Here is a 19,239-nt window from a genome sequence, read left to right on the forward strand (position 1 = left end):
TGGAAGAGCAGTCAGTGCTCTTAACCGCTGAGCCATCTCTCCAGCCCTGAATGTAAATTTTAAAGAATAGTATCATAAGCTCAATATGGACTCTTGAGTTACACTGGTCTTTATTTAAATCCAGTAATTAGAGACAAAGTTTGGAGCTGAGATGAAAGGATGGACCATGTAGGGACTGCCATATCCAGGGATCCACCCCATAATCAGCATCCAAACGCTGACACCATTGCATACACTAGCAAGATTTTATCAAAAGGACCCAGATGTAGCTGTCTCTTGTGAGACTATGCCGGGGCCTAGCAAACACAGAAGTGGATGCTCACAGTCAGCTAATGGATGGATCACAGGGCTCCCAATGGAGGAGCTAGAGAAAGTACCCAAGGAGCTAAAGGGATCTGCAACCCTATAGGTGGATCAACATTATGAACTAACCAGTACCCCGGAGCTCTTGACTCTAGCTGCATATGTATCAAAAGATGGCCTAGTCGGCCATCACTGGAAAGAGAGGCCCATTGGACACGCAAACTTTATATGCCCCAGTACAGGGGAACGCCAGGGCCAAAAAGGGGGAGTGGGCAGGTAGGGGAGTGGGGGTGGGTGGCTATGGGGGACTTTTGGTATAGCATTGGAAATGTAAATGAGCTAAATACCTAATAAAAAATTAAAAAAAAATAAATCCAGTAATTGCTCAAAAACATGACATTTTTTTTACTCAATTTCTTTTCATCATTAATTTTCTGACTGTAAAATGAGAATGGCTGTTCAGCTATTTCCTCGTGGAAGGTGGGAGAGGATCAGGGAAGGTCTGAGTCTAAGGAAGCCATCTCCTAGGTTCTATCAGTGGCGACCAACTGCTGACTAAGGGGACTCACTGGTGCTAAGGCTGCCCCAACTTGTGCAAGGAGCACCAGCGATGAGCACTTATGAGTAGCCATCCACTGGAGGCGGAGGGGCAACTTGTGCAAGGAGCACCAGCGATGAGCACTTATGAGTAGCCATCCACTGGAGGCAGAGGGGCAACTTTTAGTGATGCAGCTGCCATGTAAGTAACCCTTCACCCACACTAATAAATTCACTGCTTCAGCAAACTGGGCTTGTCCCCTGGTCTGTTGCTGTCCTCTCTACTTGGGGTAGGTAGTCAGACTCCCCAGGGAAAACATGGGACATGGAAGAACAAGGAGCTAGAACAGCCCTGAATCTCATGCTCAAGTGAGATCTTTATGAGCAATGCTCAGAACAGCAGTCACACCCAATAGCATAAACAACAATCAAATTCCTAGGCAATAAGAAAAATTAAAATACAGCCACAATTTGCTATAGAAAGCATTAAAAGTTTTACTTTGTTCTCACCAATAAATAGGAATCACTGAGCCAGGCATGGTGGCACATGCCTTTAACGCCAGCACTTGAGAGGCAGAGGCAGGTAGATCTCTGAGTTGAAGCCACATTGGCCTACAGAATGAGTTCCAGGACTGCCAAGGGTACACCCTCTGAGGGGCAGGAAGGTGTGTGTGAGAGGTACACTGAAATATATCGAATGAGAATACTAATCATGAAAGTAGGTTTTTAAAAGTTTATCATTATTTTATGTGTATGAGTGTGTTTTGGCTACATGTATGTCTGTGTACACTGTGTGTGTGCCCAGTGGCCAAAGATGCCCAGATCTTTTGGGACCAAAGTCACATACAGTTGTAAACTACAAGATGTATGTTGGAGTCAAACCAGGATCCCCTGGAAGAGCAGCTAGTGTTCTTTTTTTTTGTGGTTTTGTTTATCTGTTTGTCCATACAGGGTTTCTGTGTGGTGCTGGCTGTCCTGCAACTCAGTTCGTAGACCAGGCTGGCCTTGAACCCACAGAAATCTGCCTGCCTCTGCCTTCCGGAGTGCTGGGGTTAAAAGAGTGCAATACCACCACCCAGCTTAGCCAGTGTATGTAAGCTTTGAGGCATCTTTCCAGCTTCTGAAAGTGTTTTTAAAACAGGTTTTCCGATGCTAGCAGCCAGTGCAATTATCCATCAATAAAAGAGAAAGCTAAGCTCCCACATGCATTTGTAACAACACTATGAAGAGGTTTTAAAATACTACTCTGAAAATAGAGATCTTACTTGGACTTTGACATTGTAACCACTTGCCAGTCACTCAAGAGAAACCGAAGTCCCTGCTCCCCCTCACTCCTTACCTTTCTCTTCTTTCTACCAAAGTGACAAGGAGCTGAACAGTGTCATTCGCGAGGTCCTGTTCACTGCTCCATACCGACAGATTGCTGATGACCTTTTGTAAGAGGTAGCCGATAATCCACTGGGAACCCTCTGTATCCGCTCCAAATGCTGTGCTCAATGGCAAACTTATCTTAAGAGGAAAGGTAAGAATTTCTAAAGTTAGAAAAATCAGCTAAAAAAAAAATAATAATCCACAGAAAATCAACAAAGAAATTAGCATCGAACCCTGAAGAGGCTCTAACTTCACATTAGTTTTATCATTTTTCATTTGTTGAATCAAAAAGATTATCCTTAATCCACCCATGTTTTTCAACTAATATTTTCTGTCAGTTTTAGTCTTAGTAGTTATTAACAAACTGAAAAGTGACATAGTTGAAATAAATAGACGTGCACATCTCAAAGACAATATAAAAACATACTATTCTAACGGTAAAGTATCTTAATACTGGCTAAAATCAATAGAATCAAACATCATACTCTGAAAAAGTAAAGCACCAGCATGTGAGGCCCTTAATCCTTTTCACTTCTTTATATCAGAGCTGTCTCTCTTAAACAGGTTCTGTCGTCTTCTTCTTTTCTTCTTCTCCTTCTTCCTCTTCTTCCTCCTCTTGTTCCTGTTCCTCCTCTTCTTTCTCTAGTTTTCTTTTAAGACAGTTTCTCTGTGTAGCTATGGCTGTCCTAGAACTCAATGATCTACTTAACTCTGCCTCCCAAGCGCTGGGACTAAAGGCATGTCAGCAAATCCAGCTAACAGGTTTGCTTTCATATGTGAGACAGACAGACAGACAGACAGACAGACAGACAAAATCATCCTACCTCTAAACTTGCCATCATCATAAACCCAAAAAGACTACTGGTTTTATGTCCTCACCTGATCATACAGTTTTTCATCTACCAGGAGGTAAGTCTTGGCCCAGCGTTTTAGAAACCAAACAATATCTTTGCCCATCTGAGGGCTTAGTAGATGAGTGAGATCTGCTCTTATTGCTCGAGATTCAACTTCTGAGACTCTTAGCACAGCAGACAACAGCCTGTGGGGAGAAAACAGAAGTTGCTAACCCTATTCTTTTCCCCTATAAAAATCCCTTTTGTTTCTTTATACCAGGCTGTGTGAAAATTTCATCAGTGGGGTTGTCCCCACATCATTTCTGATCTTGTAGAGTCAAGACAACGACACAGGAGGATGAGAAGCACCCTCTGCTCAGGCTGTAGCTGCAGATGTAAACCTCAGCATCACTGTCTACAGAGGAGTCTCCCATTCAGAATGGAGGAACACATACAACCAAATGTTCAGAGTATAAGCCAAATTTTCCATCACTCCTCCAGTAGACAGTTTACAGTTTTTGTGTCACAAAAGACAAGTCCTGTTATGCCTTAAGACTGGAGAATTGACTTATTAGAATGTTGTAAGTACTAAGCCTTGTCTCCAAATCTCATGGTCCTGCATATTGTCTCATAATCTTGATTCTTAATGGCATCTTAAAACAAAAACCTTCCTAGAATGATTACCTACCTAAGTAGGTAATAACATATTGCCTATTCCCATGTTAGGGGAATAGGAAAGGGACATACCAGAAATCATGTATTTTTAACTCAACTTTAGCAAAAAAAAAAAAAAAAAAAAAAAAAAAAAACCAAGGAAGAACAGGTTGTAATGAGTATCAGTGACCAGACTAGGACTCTAATCACTGTGGTCTGGCCTCTGCTCTATTCCTTCTTGCCCTCAAGAAGGCTGTAATCAAACTAGATGGCATGGACATTCTTTATTGACTGATCTCTCACCAAGAAGTACTTGGTGCTGTTGACCACCCTGCCCCTTTGAAGGAGCTCCCTCCATGGCTGCCCTGGTCTCGCTTCCTCTGTCCCCATCTGTCTGCTTACTATTTCCTATCTTTATGGAAGATTCCTCTCTGAACTTTCTTTAAATCAGAAGTGTCCATCTTATACCCACTGTACCCTCACATACATGCTCTGCATGAACCAGTGCTCAAGCTTTCTAAATTTCAGAGTCTATGTGAACAAGAATAACAGAAATCCCAATAACTTCATGTTCATCAATAATGACGTAATAAATTTTTCCTGTAATATTAAACTATTTTAAATATAATTTAAAAGCCTAAGAGAATTTGAAATAAAATGGTTATATTGGTACTTTAAAAGTATGCACTACAATTCAATATTTGTAGTGTTGACAACTGCTACCACCTATTACTTTCTTTATTTGAACTTTATTTCCCCAAAGAACATTATTTTAGAATTGCACTATTTTCTATAGTACATTTATATATTACACTTTTTGTGTATTTTCAATGATCATAAAACTGTAAGAAGACCTTTAGAAATTAAAGGTCTTCTGGACTGACTTACTCTTGTTATACTTAAGAGCATACTATAGAACAAAATGTATCACAAATTTAAATTATAAAACAGTTTACCCCACTGCTAGGGTTACAACCTAGAAGCTTATACATGCTAGGCAAAGTGGTCTACCACTAAGCTATATTGTCAGCCCAATTTCCTACTTGTAAATATTACTCATTGCCAGAATGAACCAAAGTGCAGCAAAGGTTGATTTCTTTCTCAAGAGATGTAAGCACTGGAGAAAAAAACAAAAAACAAGAAACTTGTTCCCATTAAAAAACAGAAGCTATTTTTCAAACTCTAAGGTCATTTGTTATTTGAATTACTTAAGTTATATGCAAAAACTCAAAATCAAGTCATTCCATTTGGCCAAACTGGGCCCTTCCCAGTGTTGTGTGATGCAATGGACTGTGTTGTTGGCTACCTAGCCACCAACACCAAGTGACCTGGAACTGCCCTTCTTTCTCGTTGGTAGTCTTTGGGCACCCATACACATGCCAGTCCAGACACACTGGGTGAGGCTGAGCCTTTCTTTTTGTCTGGTGGAAGAGAGGCAAGAAGGCAGGAGAAACAGAGGCCAGGCAGTTCTTCAGAACCTTCCTGCCTCATTTCCCTCATCTATACCATGCCCAGAAATCAGCAGTAGCCTGGAGAACTCTCAAACCCAAGGGCCAGTTTTTAAAGTCTCCCTAAGACTGAAAATGAACTGCTTCCCAACTTAGCCTGTCAGGTAACGCCACCTTCCACAAGACTCCATAAAACAGCGCACTTCCCTCCTGCAAATCCTGCTCAAGAACCCAACAGACCCCTCTCCTGCCTCTCTGACCTCTCCTCTCCTATGATAACAGTGCCTCTCTACCCCACAATGCCTTTGTTCCTCTCATCTGCCAAGTAGCAGTCGGCCAAGTACTCTGCCAGTAGATCAGGTGAACTAATACTCCAGAAACACTCTGCTGTCTTAGGCGTCCCATCCTTATATCCCATCCAAAAGTTGAGTTGAAGAAACAACTGAGTCAAATACTTTTTAGTTGTTAATATTTCTTGGTCAGTACAATATCCTAGTCAAGTTATAGTGTTGAACACTTTATATTCCAGCAGCCCTTGGCTTCCCAATCAGTCTGGTATTACATTTGCATCCTGGCTGTAATAAACCAAAAGTCAGCATGATGAGTCAGGCCCTAAAGTCTCACAACCTTCTGCTGTAACCTAGTCTGGATAGTGCTGATAACTATGGTAACCAGGACCAGACCCACAGGCGGTTTCCCCACTTCCCACTCATTATACTGGTAATCAGAGTGGGAATCAGGGAAAGCCCTGAACATGACTTGATCCTCTATTCAGAACTAACAGCAGCACCCCAATCTTCTTCAAGCAAAGATGTCTTACAACCCATAAAGGTTAACTTTTCCTCCTACTTATTTCTACAATTCCATCTCCTTTAAAATTCTATTTCTCTCAGCTTGGTCCACCATAGCATGCTGGCCATAGCTGCTTGGCCATGCCAAGTATGGCCAGGGCCTTTGCATTAGTTATTTTATTTATTTTATTTTATTTTTGCTCTAGCTGGAATGTTCTTTTCCTGGGCACATTCAAGACTCTCCTATCAACAACTTTAACCCTCGCTCAGGAGTCATTTACATGAAGCCTCTGTGAGTCACGCTACTTAAGGCTGCAAGAAGCCCTGCAGGAGTCTGTGCTTCAGGTGCCTGCCCCAGCTGGCTCTTCATCCACAGCACTTTCTGTCTTCTACACAGTCCAGCACTTGTTGGCCAGCTCTCCCTTAACAAGAACTCTAATGCGGGAGTAGATATTGCTTGCTTTGGTCATGAATGTATCCTATGTGCCCATAAAGTTTGCAACCCATGAAGGTACTCAATAAAGAATTCTTAAGAAAAGAGATTCATTTTCTTTAAGAAATATGAACTACATTTTTAGTATACCAAAGGTTGTTTCTCCCACGTATCAAATCAATTTTATTCTTTAGATAAAAACAAACAAACAAACAAAAACCTAGCTATTCTAACACTCCATAGTTTGTGTTCTAAAATATGAAAATGATTTGTTCTCACTCTAGAATAAAGGAAATGGTCCTAATGGTTCCTGCTACAAGAACTAGGACAACACACCTATGGCAGAGCTCAGAAATTACATTCACCAGGATACAAACCAAAGCAGAAATCACAAAATCTAATCACAACAGGAACCTCAAAAGAAAGAAACCTTTTCTTATATTTATGGCAAACAAAAGAATCTACAAATAAAGGAGATAAAGTCCCAAACAATTCCTTGGTATCAGCTTAATATTTGACCTTAAATCAACAACATAACAACAACAAAAACCCTGTACCTTCTATTGCAGAGGCCTAAATGTTCTTTTATGTTTGCTTTGAAAAAATAAAGTAAGACAAACCCTTGAGTACCTGACAAACCAATGCTATCATCGTGTCTACTATCTCCAAGGCAACTGAGACTCAAAGACAATGAAATAAAACTTAAAACCATTTTCAAATCAATTTTTAACAATATAATTAATTCAGATTTACCCCCTTCAGTTTCACAATTAAGAATTAATGAAAACACTGCCTTTACTAATAGGAAGACAAATAGCGAATCTTCTCAGAGACAGGCTTGCTGCCTTGTAATTACTGTTGACAGGGCTCTCAAGTTTCACATATTTAAGATAACTATTTCTATAATAATGACAGTTTTCCTTAAGAAGCCACTGGCATATAGCTTCCACTTTCATAAGCAATACATACTTGTTAAGGCTCACCTGGTTTCTAAAAACTGTTTTCCCTCATGAAGGGTTCCTACACATACATCTTTACTGCTTACTGATGGGCAAACACTACATCCTTAATAAATTATAGTGAATGCTGTTTCCAAGTCTTGCATTCAGATTCATTTTACATTTGTTCTCTTCAGTACAGGATAGCCCTGCCATCCTGCTAGCGTGCCTTGCCATCCTTGGGTTTCGAGGCTGCTCTAAGTTCTCGTTTCTTTCATGTATCCAATTCACAGCGCAGCGCGCCTACCCCTCCAGTCATCTACCCATCAACTCAGAGGTTATGAGACAATAAATTACAAGAGCGCAGCTATAGAGTTCATATTACCTAATCACAGAATCTGTTCTGCTGTACCCTGGGATGGAAGAAGCCTTTTCTCCTGGAGATCCCAAAATTTGAAGTGTTGTATTAATGTCAACTTCAGATGAATGCTTAATGGAATATTCCATTATTTCTGGAGGTATTAGCGGAGTCTCTCCCTGAGTATCATCAGCTAAGAGGTAGCCTTCAGTTTAAAAAAAATTAAAAATGAACACTTAACAAATCTATTTACCAAAGTGCACTATAAATGCTTTCAGTTTTGATTTATATACATCACATAGGTTGATGTAAAAGTAAATTAAAATGTTAACCTGCTAATTTCAAGATGAAGTGCAGCAACTGTCAATTTCTTAGAAAACTAAAACCCTCAAAAATACAGCAAAGATCAAGGACAAATGGTTTAGTCATCAACCTCACAAAGCATGGTGACATGTAGGCTTTGAAGACTTGAGAAATTTATTGCTAAGTTAATGGGAATTCTGCTATTATATCAGGAATTTATTCATATACAACTTTTTAAAGGTCAAGTGTTTTTTGTTTTGTTTTGTTCCTTGATTACAATACAGAATCACTAATAGGGTCAGTGGTCAAGGAAAAAGACCCTAAAGGTCAGAGTGCCTAGACTTGCATTCTGGCTTCAAACTTAACTGCAGTATGACCACTTCTTATACTTTCAGCTGCTTCATCTGTTAGTTGGGAATGATGATGGTGACAGTGATGAAGATGGTTAACATCACAGAACACTACTAATTCCAAGGGCTACAATGTGATCCAAAGGAAACACTTGGCATATACAGGTCCGAATACATGATAGCCAGTGGTGTTTAAAAATTGTCTATTGCTCTATTTCAAACAGTATCTGTATCCAAGACATCCAGCACTATATATGAAGTATATATACTGTTGATGTTTGAGACGGGGTCTTGCTAGGAAGCCCAAACTGGCTTCAAAACCACAATCCTCCTACCTCAGCTTCTCTTTGGGCTGGAATTACAAGGATATGCCACCACACCCAGCTCTAAATTATTCTTTTTAATATAGGAGGCTTCTTTTAGGTTTAAATGATTTCACAGCAACTACAGTAGGAGGAAAAAGTAACTAACCTGTAACTAGAATAAGCCAGTGAATATCCTCGTAAAGATCGTCAAGCATTTTGTTGTCAATGGTGCTTGATCCGGGTGAAGCAAGGAATTGTTGCTGATGCCGTTGTAACTGGCCATGGAGTCTTGTTACCCTTTCTTCTAATAAACTAAAAGAGGAAAGAAACAATAGCTTAATCAAGTGCAGGATAGGAAGATCTAGGACAACTGATAACTTCCATATAACTAAACAACATAAGCTAATATGTTAGCACAAAATACATATATTTAAAAATATTAACGTACAACTATTCTCAAGAGCACTAGAAGAAACATAATGTATATTTAAGGACACAGAAGTAAAATAACACTTTACAAACAAGCAAGGTTTATATGATAGGCATTTGAAACTGGTTATTTCTTTTTTTGTTTGTTTTTTGGTTTTTTGAGACAGGGTTTCTCTATATAGCCCTGGCTGTCCTGGAGCTCACTCTGTAGACCAGGCTAGCCTCGAACTCAGAAATCCACCTGCTTCTGCCTCCCAAGTGCTGGGATTAAAGGCGTGCGCCACCACACCCGGCTGAAACTGGTTATTTCAAGTCACTTCTCATGCTTTGTTTTCCATAATTCTTGCAATCTATTCTGTAGTGCCTGGGCTCCAATTGTATAAGCCAAAGAATGCAATCATAACATGCTTCTGTCCACTGGGTCCAGCGTGCTGGACAGGGGTGGGCATGTTCAAAGCTCTCAGGGAACTGTGAGCAGCAAACCCTTCTCCAGGGGGTTCCCGGTCGGTGTGTACCTTGTCAGAAGAGGCATACAGTGTTCGGCAGCAATCCGTCCCAGCATTCCTACGCTGGCTAGTTGGTCGGAAAACTGATCACGATCATCCTCTTGGAGCTCACTTATTTCTTCTTCCTCACGCGAGGCCACACCATTGGCTGTCTATTTGGTGAAAGGAAGAGAAACAATAAGGAAATACAGCACCACATTCCATAAGGCCTGTGTGTCTGTGACCCTGTCAAGTGGCTTCAGGAAGAGCTGGACAGAGCCAACCTACAGGTGCAGCTTTCTTTTTTTTTTTTTTTTTTTTTTTTTTTTTTTTTTTTTTTTATCAGGTGCAGCTTTCTAGGACTCCTTTCTAACACTGCTAGCAGCCCTGGTAGCTCAAAGGGTGAGAATAGCATTGAGGAGAAGGAAGGAAGGAAATGCTTCTCTGTGCATGTGCTAATAGCTAGCTATATACCTACAATCTACCTCTTATACTAGGGACTGTCACTTGTCATTAAAGCAGTCTAGCATCTTATGATTCCCTAGTTCATTGAATATTACTCAATATAGGATGTTACCAGACACCTGGAAAGACAGAGTGGCTAATTGGAAAATTAAAAGGGAAATGACTATAATTAACAGCCACATATGAAAATTGGCAGATACAAGGGACCACATGTTTCTCAGCAAATCTGAGGGAACCTATGCCAAATCTCTAGTGTTTGATGTTGTCCAATATGATCAGACAGAGCCTATAGTAATTTTTCATTCCACCTTGCTTAGGACTTACCAAATTTCTTGTGCCATCTGGAGCAGCAAGGTGACATTGAATATAGGAATTGAACACCTGAACTGCATGCTGTGTGAAAAAGCCTTTATGGAAATGCTTGTCATCTCGGACCAAAGTTAGCCAGGACTCCAGCAATTTATCATATGCTTCCATGTATACCATGTCATCCTTATCAAGCTAAAAGAAAAGACGATTCATTAAACAAGTATCTAGAGAAATAAAATGGGCATTGCAAGAGGTATGCAGCTATGTGCAAAAACAATCTTTAAAATGCTTTTAAAAAATAGTATTTCCAATTATTAAGCATTTATTAACCTTCTAAAATTTCCGTAATTTGAAAAGAAACTATTCTTTGGCAATATGGAATTAATGTTTATTTTAAAAGACTAATTGTTTAGTGCTTTGTGGAATGTATATTTTTAAAATAAAAGTAGTATTAGCTTTTTGATAAGTTAAAAAAATAGAATATATAACATAAGTATAATTCTTTTTTTTTAATTTATTTATTTCATTCATCTGAGTACACTGTAGCTGTCTTCAGACACACCAGAAGAGGGCATCAGATCCCATTACAGATGGCTGTGAGTCACCATGTGGTTGCTGGGAATTGAACTCAGGACCTCTGGAAGAGCAAGCAGCCAGTGCTCTTAACCACTGTGCCATCTCTCCAGACCAATAAATATAATTCTTACACATTTGTTTTTCTTGTACTAGGATAAAACCCCAGTGACATACTGAAAGAAAGAAAGAAAAGAGAGTAAGCAGGTAAGAAACCAAGAGGAAGCCAGGCCTCTCCTCACCCAGTTGAGCCTCTCACCCCATGGTGTAGAGACTGTCATGATCTGAACTATTCAGGTGATTATTTGTAATTTTCATTTCCCATTCTTTCTTGTTCACGAGTAGCTAATATTTCTCAGTTAAAATTTCATACTAAAACCACACCACTGAGACATAAAGAAGGAATTTCCAAGAATAGTTAAGACATACAAATAACAGACTATAAAGCTATTTGTGATCTAAAATCCCTCCTTAGATTGATCTAATACTCCGCTGGAAAAAAACAAAAAAACAAACAACCCCCACCCACCCAAAAAAAAAAACCAAAAACCACTGTACTGAAAAAGCTGCAAAGACCAGGAAGTGGGCTGATGTAGAGAATGCCATTGCACCTGAGAAGCTACGGCCTCACACACAGTAAGATGGAAGGCAAGAACTATGCAGACAGCCTCAGGAGGAGGACGGCGATCAAGCTTCCTCTTGATTGTATCAAAAAACTAGAGCTGGTGAGATAGCTCAGTGGTGAAGAGCACTGACTGCTCTTCCGAAGGTCCTGAGTTCAAATCCCAGCAACCACATGGTGGCTCACAATCACCTGTAATGAGATCTGACGCCCGCCCTCTTCTGGCTCTGTCTGAAGACAGCTCCAGTGTACTTAGATATAATAATAAATAAATCCTTGAAAAAAAAAAAGCCAAACAAAAAACTGCCGTAGGAGTTGGAGAGATGGCTCAGGAGTTAAGAGCACTGTCTGCAACTCAGTTCAATTCCCAGCACCCTCATGGTGGCTCACAACCATCTGTAATGGGGATCCGATGACCTCATCTGGTGTGTCTGAAGACGGCTGCAGTGTAGTCACATATATACAATAAATAAATCTTTTTTAAAAAGTAACTGTAATGCTCATGAAAGTACAGTCAACAAAAACACATGGCACAGTCTGTTTCTGTTTCTGTCTCTGCCTGTACTGTGCAGTATGGCAGTGGCTCAGATGAGCATGATCCAAGTATGTTACATACACACGTGAAAATTACTCTTTATAGTTAATATACACTGTGCTTTTTTAAAAAAGGAAAAACAAAACACAGATGAAAACCAAAGCACAATGTTGGTTATAAACAATGGGAACAATGGTTCTATTCCTTCTATAATTTCCTCAAATACGAAGAGCTAACATTGGAATCCTGAAGTGAATAGGATCCGTTCTTCCCATAGAAACATCTGTGGCTTGTTTATATACTTAACAAGGCGTGTGCTTTGCAGACATCATTTGTCAAGTCTTAACAGTTTATCTTGCCAAAACAAACAGACTGGTAACATATCTAAAAGGACTTAGGAGTAGCACCCTCTGATCTAGTCTCAAAAAGAAAAACAGGATATTTTAAAGACCTACTATCGTTTTTTCTAAGTACATATTTAAAACACGAATCAAAATGTAAAAGTCTTTTTAAAAAATTTAAAACCTTGTACTCGTATTATTAAAGGAATTCTCCATAATGCCTCCGTTTAACCCTGCTATTAGGATGATCTCAAGTAGAATACACAAGACCTTATACACTGGATGGTGATTTAAAATAAAGACTGAGCTTCTTAGAAAAAACAAAGTTTTGGTTCCCTCTGTACACTAATAAAGTAACTCATCAGGCAAAGTGTGAGAAATCTGGTTGATGACAATTGGCAACTGGATCTTCCAGTCTAATCCCAGAGACGTGAAACCCAAGCTAGTGCTTTTTCATAACACCTTGGCTCTGTTCCATGGCCACTCTGGCCCAGATCCAGAGCCTGCTGGCAGCATGTGGACAGATGACTAAGGGGACCAATCTAGACTCTATGTGCTCATGCTCTGAGCACTGTCAGGCCTAGTGCCAGAAGGGCTTTGGAGAGGGGCTTAGAGCTTATGGGACCTACTTGACCCCACTTTACTCCATTTGAATATGAAGAGGGGAGTAGAAATCAAAACATGATTATCAGCACTGCTCCCTCTGCCTATAACTAGCCTGGAGATGGAGAGAAGTGAGGATGCAGAGCTTCAGACACAGAAAAAAGGGACATTTATGCTTTAATAATTTTGAGTATATACTCCCCAAAATAGTGAAATGACAGGATTCTGTTCTGATCTGGTCCCTTTCTGACAATGAAAATAATTTCAGTGACCAAAGCCCAACATCATTCTATAATTCCAAATACAGGACATTCTGGGAAGGGAAGATTATAGAGACCATAAGAGTAGTATGTCTCAATATGTGGTGCACACATTCAAATTCCATCATTTGGGAGGCAGGGACAGAGAGAGAGAGGAGAGAAAGGAGGAGAGGAGGGAAGAAAGGAGAGGGGAGGGGAGGAGGGAGGAGGGAGGGAGAGAGGGAGGGGAGGGGGAGAGAGAGAGAGAGAGGAGGAGGAGGAAGAGGAGGAGGAGGAGAGGCAGGGAGAATGATGTTATCACCCAGTAGTTGCCATAGCCTGGTGTAGAAGAATGAACAGACGAAGCACACAGAATTTTTACAGAAGGCAAATACTCTATAGGGTAAGATATATGCCATTATGCATTTGTCCAAATCCAAAAAACTTATACCACCAGGAGGCTGGACATGGTGGCAAATGCCTTAAACCTAGCACTTGGGAGGTAAAGACAGAAACAGGTAGATCTCTGTGAGCTCTAGCCTGGTGAACATAGCAAGTTCCAGAACAGTTAAGACTATATAGAGAGACACTGTCTAATAATAACAACAGTAATAATAATAACACAAATTTAGAGCACCAGAAATGAGCCCCGCGGAACCCATGGACTCTGAGTGACAACCATGAATCAATGCAGGTACAGCAATAACACAGATACCACTCTAATATAGGCTTAATGGAGCAGATGATGATAAGGAGGGAAAAGTGTATGAGATCATCCTGTGTTTTCACTCTGAACCTAGAGGTGCATTATTAAATATAGTGTTTACATTGCTACCCATCTATATAAACATAATATCAGATATTTTGAAAGTAGACTAATAAAGACTAACTTGCTTGTTGTTACAAACTTGCTTGTTATCTGCAAACAACTCCACATCTATCCCTAATAGTAATGATACCATGCACAACCCATCCCTCTGTACTTTCCCCCACAGTGAGCAAATAACCACTGCCAATTCCAAAGTCGTCCATGAAATCAGAAAGCACTTCCTTCTTTTTTAAGAGAAGATCTCTTTATGCAGCCCTGTAAGCTTGTTATGTAGATCAGGCTGACCTTAATTTCATACAGGTCTTCTAGCCCTGACTCCTAGGGACTAGTATCTGCCTGCCTAGAAAACATTTTCTATGGAATACCAAACGTCTTTGATTTGCCCTGCCCACTTTATTTTCATAGTAACAGTGCCTCAACTGAGAGCCTCAGGTATGATGGGTAAGCTCACTCTGAGCTACTCTTAGCCTGTCTTGTCTGTGTTCTGTTGCTGTGAAGAGATTACCACCAATAGGCAACTCTTACAAAGAAAGCGTTTAATTGGGGCTTCAGAAGCTTAGTGCATTGTTATGGCAGGGAACATGGCAGCACACAGGCAGACATGGTGCTAGAGAGGTAGCTGAGAGTTCTACATCTCAATCCACTGGCAGTGGGAAGAGAGGGCCAAGCCTGGCTTGGACGTTTTAATGCCTTTTCAAAGCCCACCCTCAGTGATACACTTTCTCCAACAGGACCACACCTCTTAATTCTTCCCAAGCAGCAGCACTCCCTGAGGACGAAGCATTTAAACATGAGCCTATGGCGGCCGTTCTTAATCAAACCACCACACAGCCCCCAGACTATTTTCCTAGGTAAGTATGGTTTATATACATAAAAATATGCAATGAAATTGATGTGAACAATTAATTTCACAGAGAATTTTATTTTTCAGGATAGCTTCTAAGGAGTTCTTTAGCCTTACTGCACTCTAGAATTTCCTGCTTCCAGCCTATAAGAACTTTGAGAATAGAAACAAAGTCAACTAGCACAGACGACAGAGAGAAAGAAAGTGCCATGTATAGCAGCTGGGATATTCACTCGCAGCATCTACTTGCAAGCATGATGAAAAGACTGTTTGGCAGAACCAAGGTTTATAACAGAAACCTGATCACAGGAGCAGGAGGGGACAGATGCCTGTGTGAGAAAGGAGCTCTATCAACACACTGTTTCTTTGCTGGGAAACCCTGGCTAATCTCAAGCTGACCATCTTGCTGTCTTAGCCTCCTGAGTGCTGGGGGTACCAACAGGAGCCATCGTGCCACACTTGGCACTGTACTTAGTCTGCGTTGGTGATAAGGAGCTGTTCCCTCTGTATTATTCTTTACATTTAGGCAAAGCATGTGTGAATAAAGTATTTCACAATGTTTAATCATATCTTATTACTGGCACAACCTCATACACAATAGCATACCACAAACAAAATTTGCATTGTTCAATCTAATACCAACAAACATACGAATAGACCATATCTTTTATGTTGTTATTTTACTGTTGTATCATTTAAGTTAAATATGGCAATAATAATTTTTTTGTTTTTTAAGACAGAGGGGCTAGAGAGATGGCTCAGTGGTTAAGAGCACTTGGCTGCTCTTCTACTGGCTGGGTTCAATTCTGGCAATGACATGCCAGCTTACAATCATCTGTAACTCCAGTTCCCAGGAATATGACACCCTCACATAGACATACATAGAGGCAAAACACCAATGCACATAAAATAAAAATAAATAAGAGATTTTAAAATAAGAAAGAATATCATATTAGAGAACAGTGAGATGGTAAATAAGCTGTACTCTAAGGACACAATACTTCCCCTGCTTTCTTAAAAGACTTAAAACACCCATTTAGAACACAAAAATTAACTAACATCCAAGTCACAAAACATTGCATAGTATGATTTGTGATCCAACCTGAGTTAAATATAACAAAACAGTTTCTTTCTTCTCTTTTTCAAGGTAGGATTTTTCTGTGTGGCACTGGCTGCCCTGGAGCTCTGTGGCACATTCTGCTTCTCAAGCATGGGATTACAGACGTGCACCACACACTCAGCTTTGCAAGTCATTCTTAAGTTATTACTTTAATAATCTTCATTTAAGATGCAATAGTTACAAATTTCCTTCCAAATACTCTTACAGAGCCAAAATCATCATTATTTTTGGAAAGAAATATTCTTTCAACATACAAAGCTTAAACAATATTCCCATGTTTCATTTCAGCTTTTCCTACAAGAAAAGAAATGCAAGCATGGTGAGTGGGGAGGAGCTAGGATATCCACAGTGTGTGCCTTTCAGCTATCAGAATCACAGGGGAGGGAGGCTAACCATGCACAACAAAAGATCAAGTTACACCAAAACAACATCATCTCCCAGCTTAACCACTGCCTTCTGCTCTCCACTTCAAAGCCAATTTTAAAAAGTCCCTTTTATGAGAGTCTCATGGAGCACAGGCTGGCCTTAAATAGGCATTTTCACGCCAGAAAGAAGCCAGGTAAGACAGCACACATCTGTTACGTCAGCACTCAGGGGTAGAGGTAAAGGCAAGAAACACAGAATGGAACCCAGACTCTCTAAAAAACCCACCGCACCACAAAACAAAATGGGGCAGGTTGCAGGCATCACAAAGAACTGTATGCTTCATTTGTCCAAGAAGGAAACTTCTGAATGCTTAATGAAGTTGAAAACGGCTCCCAACAGCCTGAGACCACCCTTCAGATTCTCTCCAGCTTCCTAAGCTGTTTATTTACACACTCAATTTTACCAAAATTTCCTTAAAGGATTATTTGTTTTCCATCTCAGTACAACAACTATGCATTATAACTTGTATCCGGTAGCCAAGAAAACAAAAGATGGCGTATGTAAGTAAGAAGATCCAATCCGCTCTGGCTGCATTTGTTTGTGACCTTCAGCTATTAGCTGAATATTCTCCAATATACACAAGATGATAAAACATGAAGATTTAACTGCCTTTTAAGGAAATCTGTTTAGTATTCATGCAAGCCACATGACAGGGACAATCCCCAACCTTCAACTTCCCTAGGCCTGCCTAATGTGACTTCCACAATTAATGCAAACCTGCAGACAACTTCTCTTGCTGTCCTATATAAGTGGTAGCCAGTTGCCCTTAAAAATAAACAGATAAACTGTGAGAATTAAAAGACATAAACAGCTGTTTGCTTTAACAAAACCTATTAGGTATAGTCTAACTTTGAGTTAGCATGGCTTCTGAGAGAAACTAAGAAATATCTGCTTCTTTGAAAGTGGATTTAGCTTATATTCCAACATTTCTATGACAAACTGACAGAAAGCTTCATGCTCAAATAAATTTCAAAGATATAATCTTTAAATCAAAAATATTACATATATTCTAGCCAGTCTACTAAATCTAAGAACCCTCTTTGAGAAGCTAAAGGTAGTTTGTGTGTCTAAACAGATGTTCAATATACCAAATCCTGACTCCATCTCACTCAAAAGAGGAAAATCAAGAAACACAAGGAAGCCATGTTACATCAAACTTCACATCTGAGTCTGAGCCTGAGGAAGGGCTTTTAAGCTAAGACATTTAACTTCAATATGCTTAGAACAGAAATAACTAGCCTGAGAAGTGCAAATTTCACATGATGTCTATAAAGAGCCTAATTACACACTACAATCACTCCCAGACCCTAACACTTTAGAAGCTTTACAAATTGCCAAATATTGCTCAGAATTTAACATGAAACTCTAAGAGGTATCTCCTTTCAATTTATAACCAAAAAAAGAAAGAAAAATCAATTTCAACAACTAAGTAACAACTTTATAGAAATAAGTCAATTATTTCCAATATTACTATAGTTCTTTATCATGATAACTGTTACAAAGTAACTGCTGTCATGGAGTTTTTGTGTATTTTCTAAAGTTAAAGATAAAAATTGGAAAGGATCTGAAAATGTGTTTCTATCTCCCAAAAATCATTAGTATTATTACATCTTAATTTGAATATAAGTCAGTTTACCAAAATACACTATTAAACAATACATATTACATAATTTCCAACTAAGTCCTAATTAAAAATACTAATAGCATAGATAAAATTTAATTATACATAATTACATGCAACCATGAAGTTATTTAACAGTACTTGTAAAACACTTTTAAAATGGTCTCATCAATATAATTTAATAAAACATTGAATTTTAATTATCTCAAAATGATAATTTCCAAGACTAATTTAAATCCACAAATTTCAAAGGTCATGTTTCCATACACACTGCCACTAATATATGCACAAAGTGTAATTTTAACAACAGCTACTAGTCCTCAGTTAAAATAACTGTCATGAGACAATATTCTAACAGTAGCACCAATTTCCTACGGGAAACAGACACAGACAGACTTTAGAAGTCACTCACCACTTCTTCCAACGCAGCACTTCGCCCAAAAGAACAAGTGAGGTGTGTGAGGCAGTTCACAAAGGAGGAGAAGAGCTCACTGGGGATGGCAGTTAAAACATTCCGAGGGAACACAGTTATCAGATTGCTGATAATGCTGGAGATCCCTACGGCTTCAGAATCTTCTATTTCAATTCTACAAATCAAGTAATGAGGATTAAGCCATACAAAATAAGCTACACTTTCAAACACAAGAATATTATCACTCATTCATTTCTAAAGGCACATCTCTGTATTAATTTCAAATTAGCCATACAATTCTACTTCAAAACACAAAACAGGAAAAGCCAAAAATCCTTAGGTTTCCCCCCCCCCTTTGTATTAAATACTACAAAAAAGGTTCCCTTTTCAGTTCAAAAGGAAAAGCATACCTACCCATTAATAGTGTTGAGCAAGCCCTCAATGAAGTGTGCTAGATAATCAACCTGGGATCCTTCGTCGGGGAAGATGGGTCCGTGGAGAGACGCTAACTGGGCAAGGCACTGCAGGGAATCCTGTGCCATATCTGAATCTTCTCTGATTTTTCGATGTACCTGTTAGAAAGAATTACTAATCCATAAAAACAAATTCTTCTTTTGTAGGGGTCACGTGAGAACCATGTCAAATGAGGTAAGAGAAAAATTCTCTGTAGCTGGTCATTTCTAGAAAATTAACTCTTCAGTTAAACCAATCCTGAAAAATCACCCTTCAGTTCACCTGACATCATAGACCATGATTTTAGGC

At 39.5% G+C, this 19,239-nt stretch overlaps 1 protein-coding gene across 3 annotated transcripts in view; it reads right to left on the bottom strand.

Annotated features, from left to right (window-relative positions):
- The window catches only part of Xpo4 (exportin 4), a 90,712-nt gene that overhangs the window by 17,275 nt on the left and 54,198 nt on the right, over nt 1-19,239 (bottom strand). For all 3 annotated transcript variants that reach the window (NM_020506.2, NM_001368697.1, XM_030247900.1), the window contains 8 exons: nt 18,892-19,049; nt 18,478-18,652; nt 10,328-10,504; nt 9,569-9,711; nt 8,791-8,936; nt 7,694-7,871; nt 3,091-3,250; nt 2,180-2,349 (listed from right to left, as the gene is read on the bottom strand). In NM_020506.2, coding sequence (NP_065252.1) covers nt 2,180-2,349; nt 3,091-3,250; nt 7,694-7,871; nt 8,791-8,936; nt 9,569-9,711; nt 10,328-10,504; nt 18,478-18,652; nt 18,892-19,049 — 1,307 coding nt within the window. The remainder of the gene's footprint in view (nt 1-2,179; nt 2,350-3,090; nt 3,251-7,693; nt 7,872-8,790; nt 8,937-9,568; nt 9,712-10,327; nt 10,505-18,477; nt 18,653-18,891; nt 19,050-19,239) is intronic.

The sequence above is a fragment of the Mus musculus genome, chromosome 14, assembly GCF_000001635.26.
Source record: "Mus musculus strain C57BL/6J chromosome 14, GRCm38.p6 C57BL/6J".
NCBI classification, from domain to species: Eukaryota; Metazoa; Chordata; class Mammalia; order Rodentia; family Muridae; genus Mus; species Mus musculus.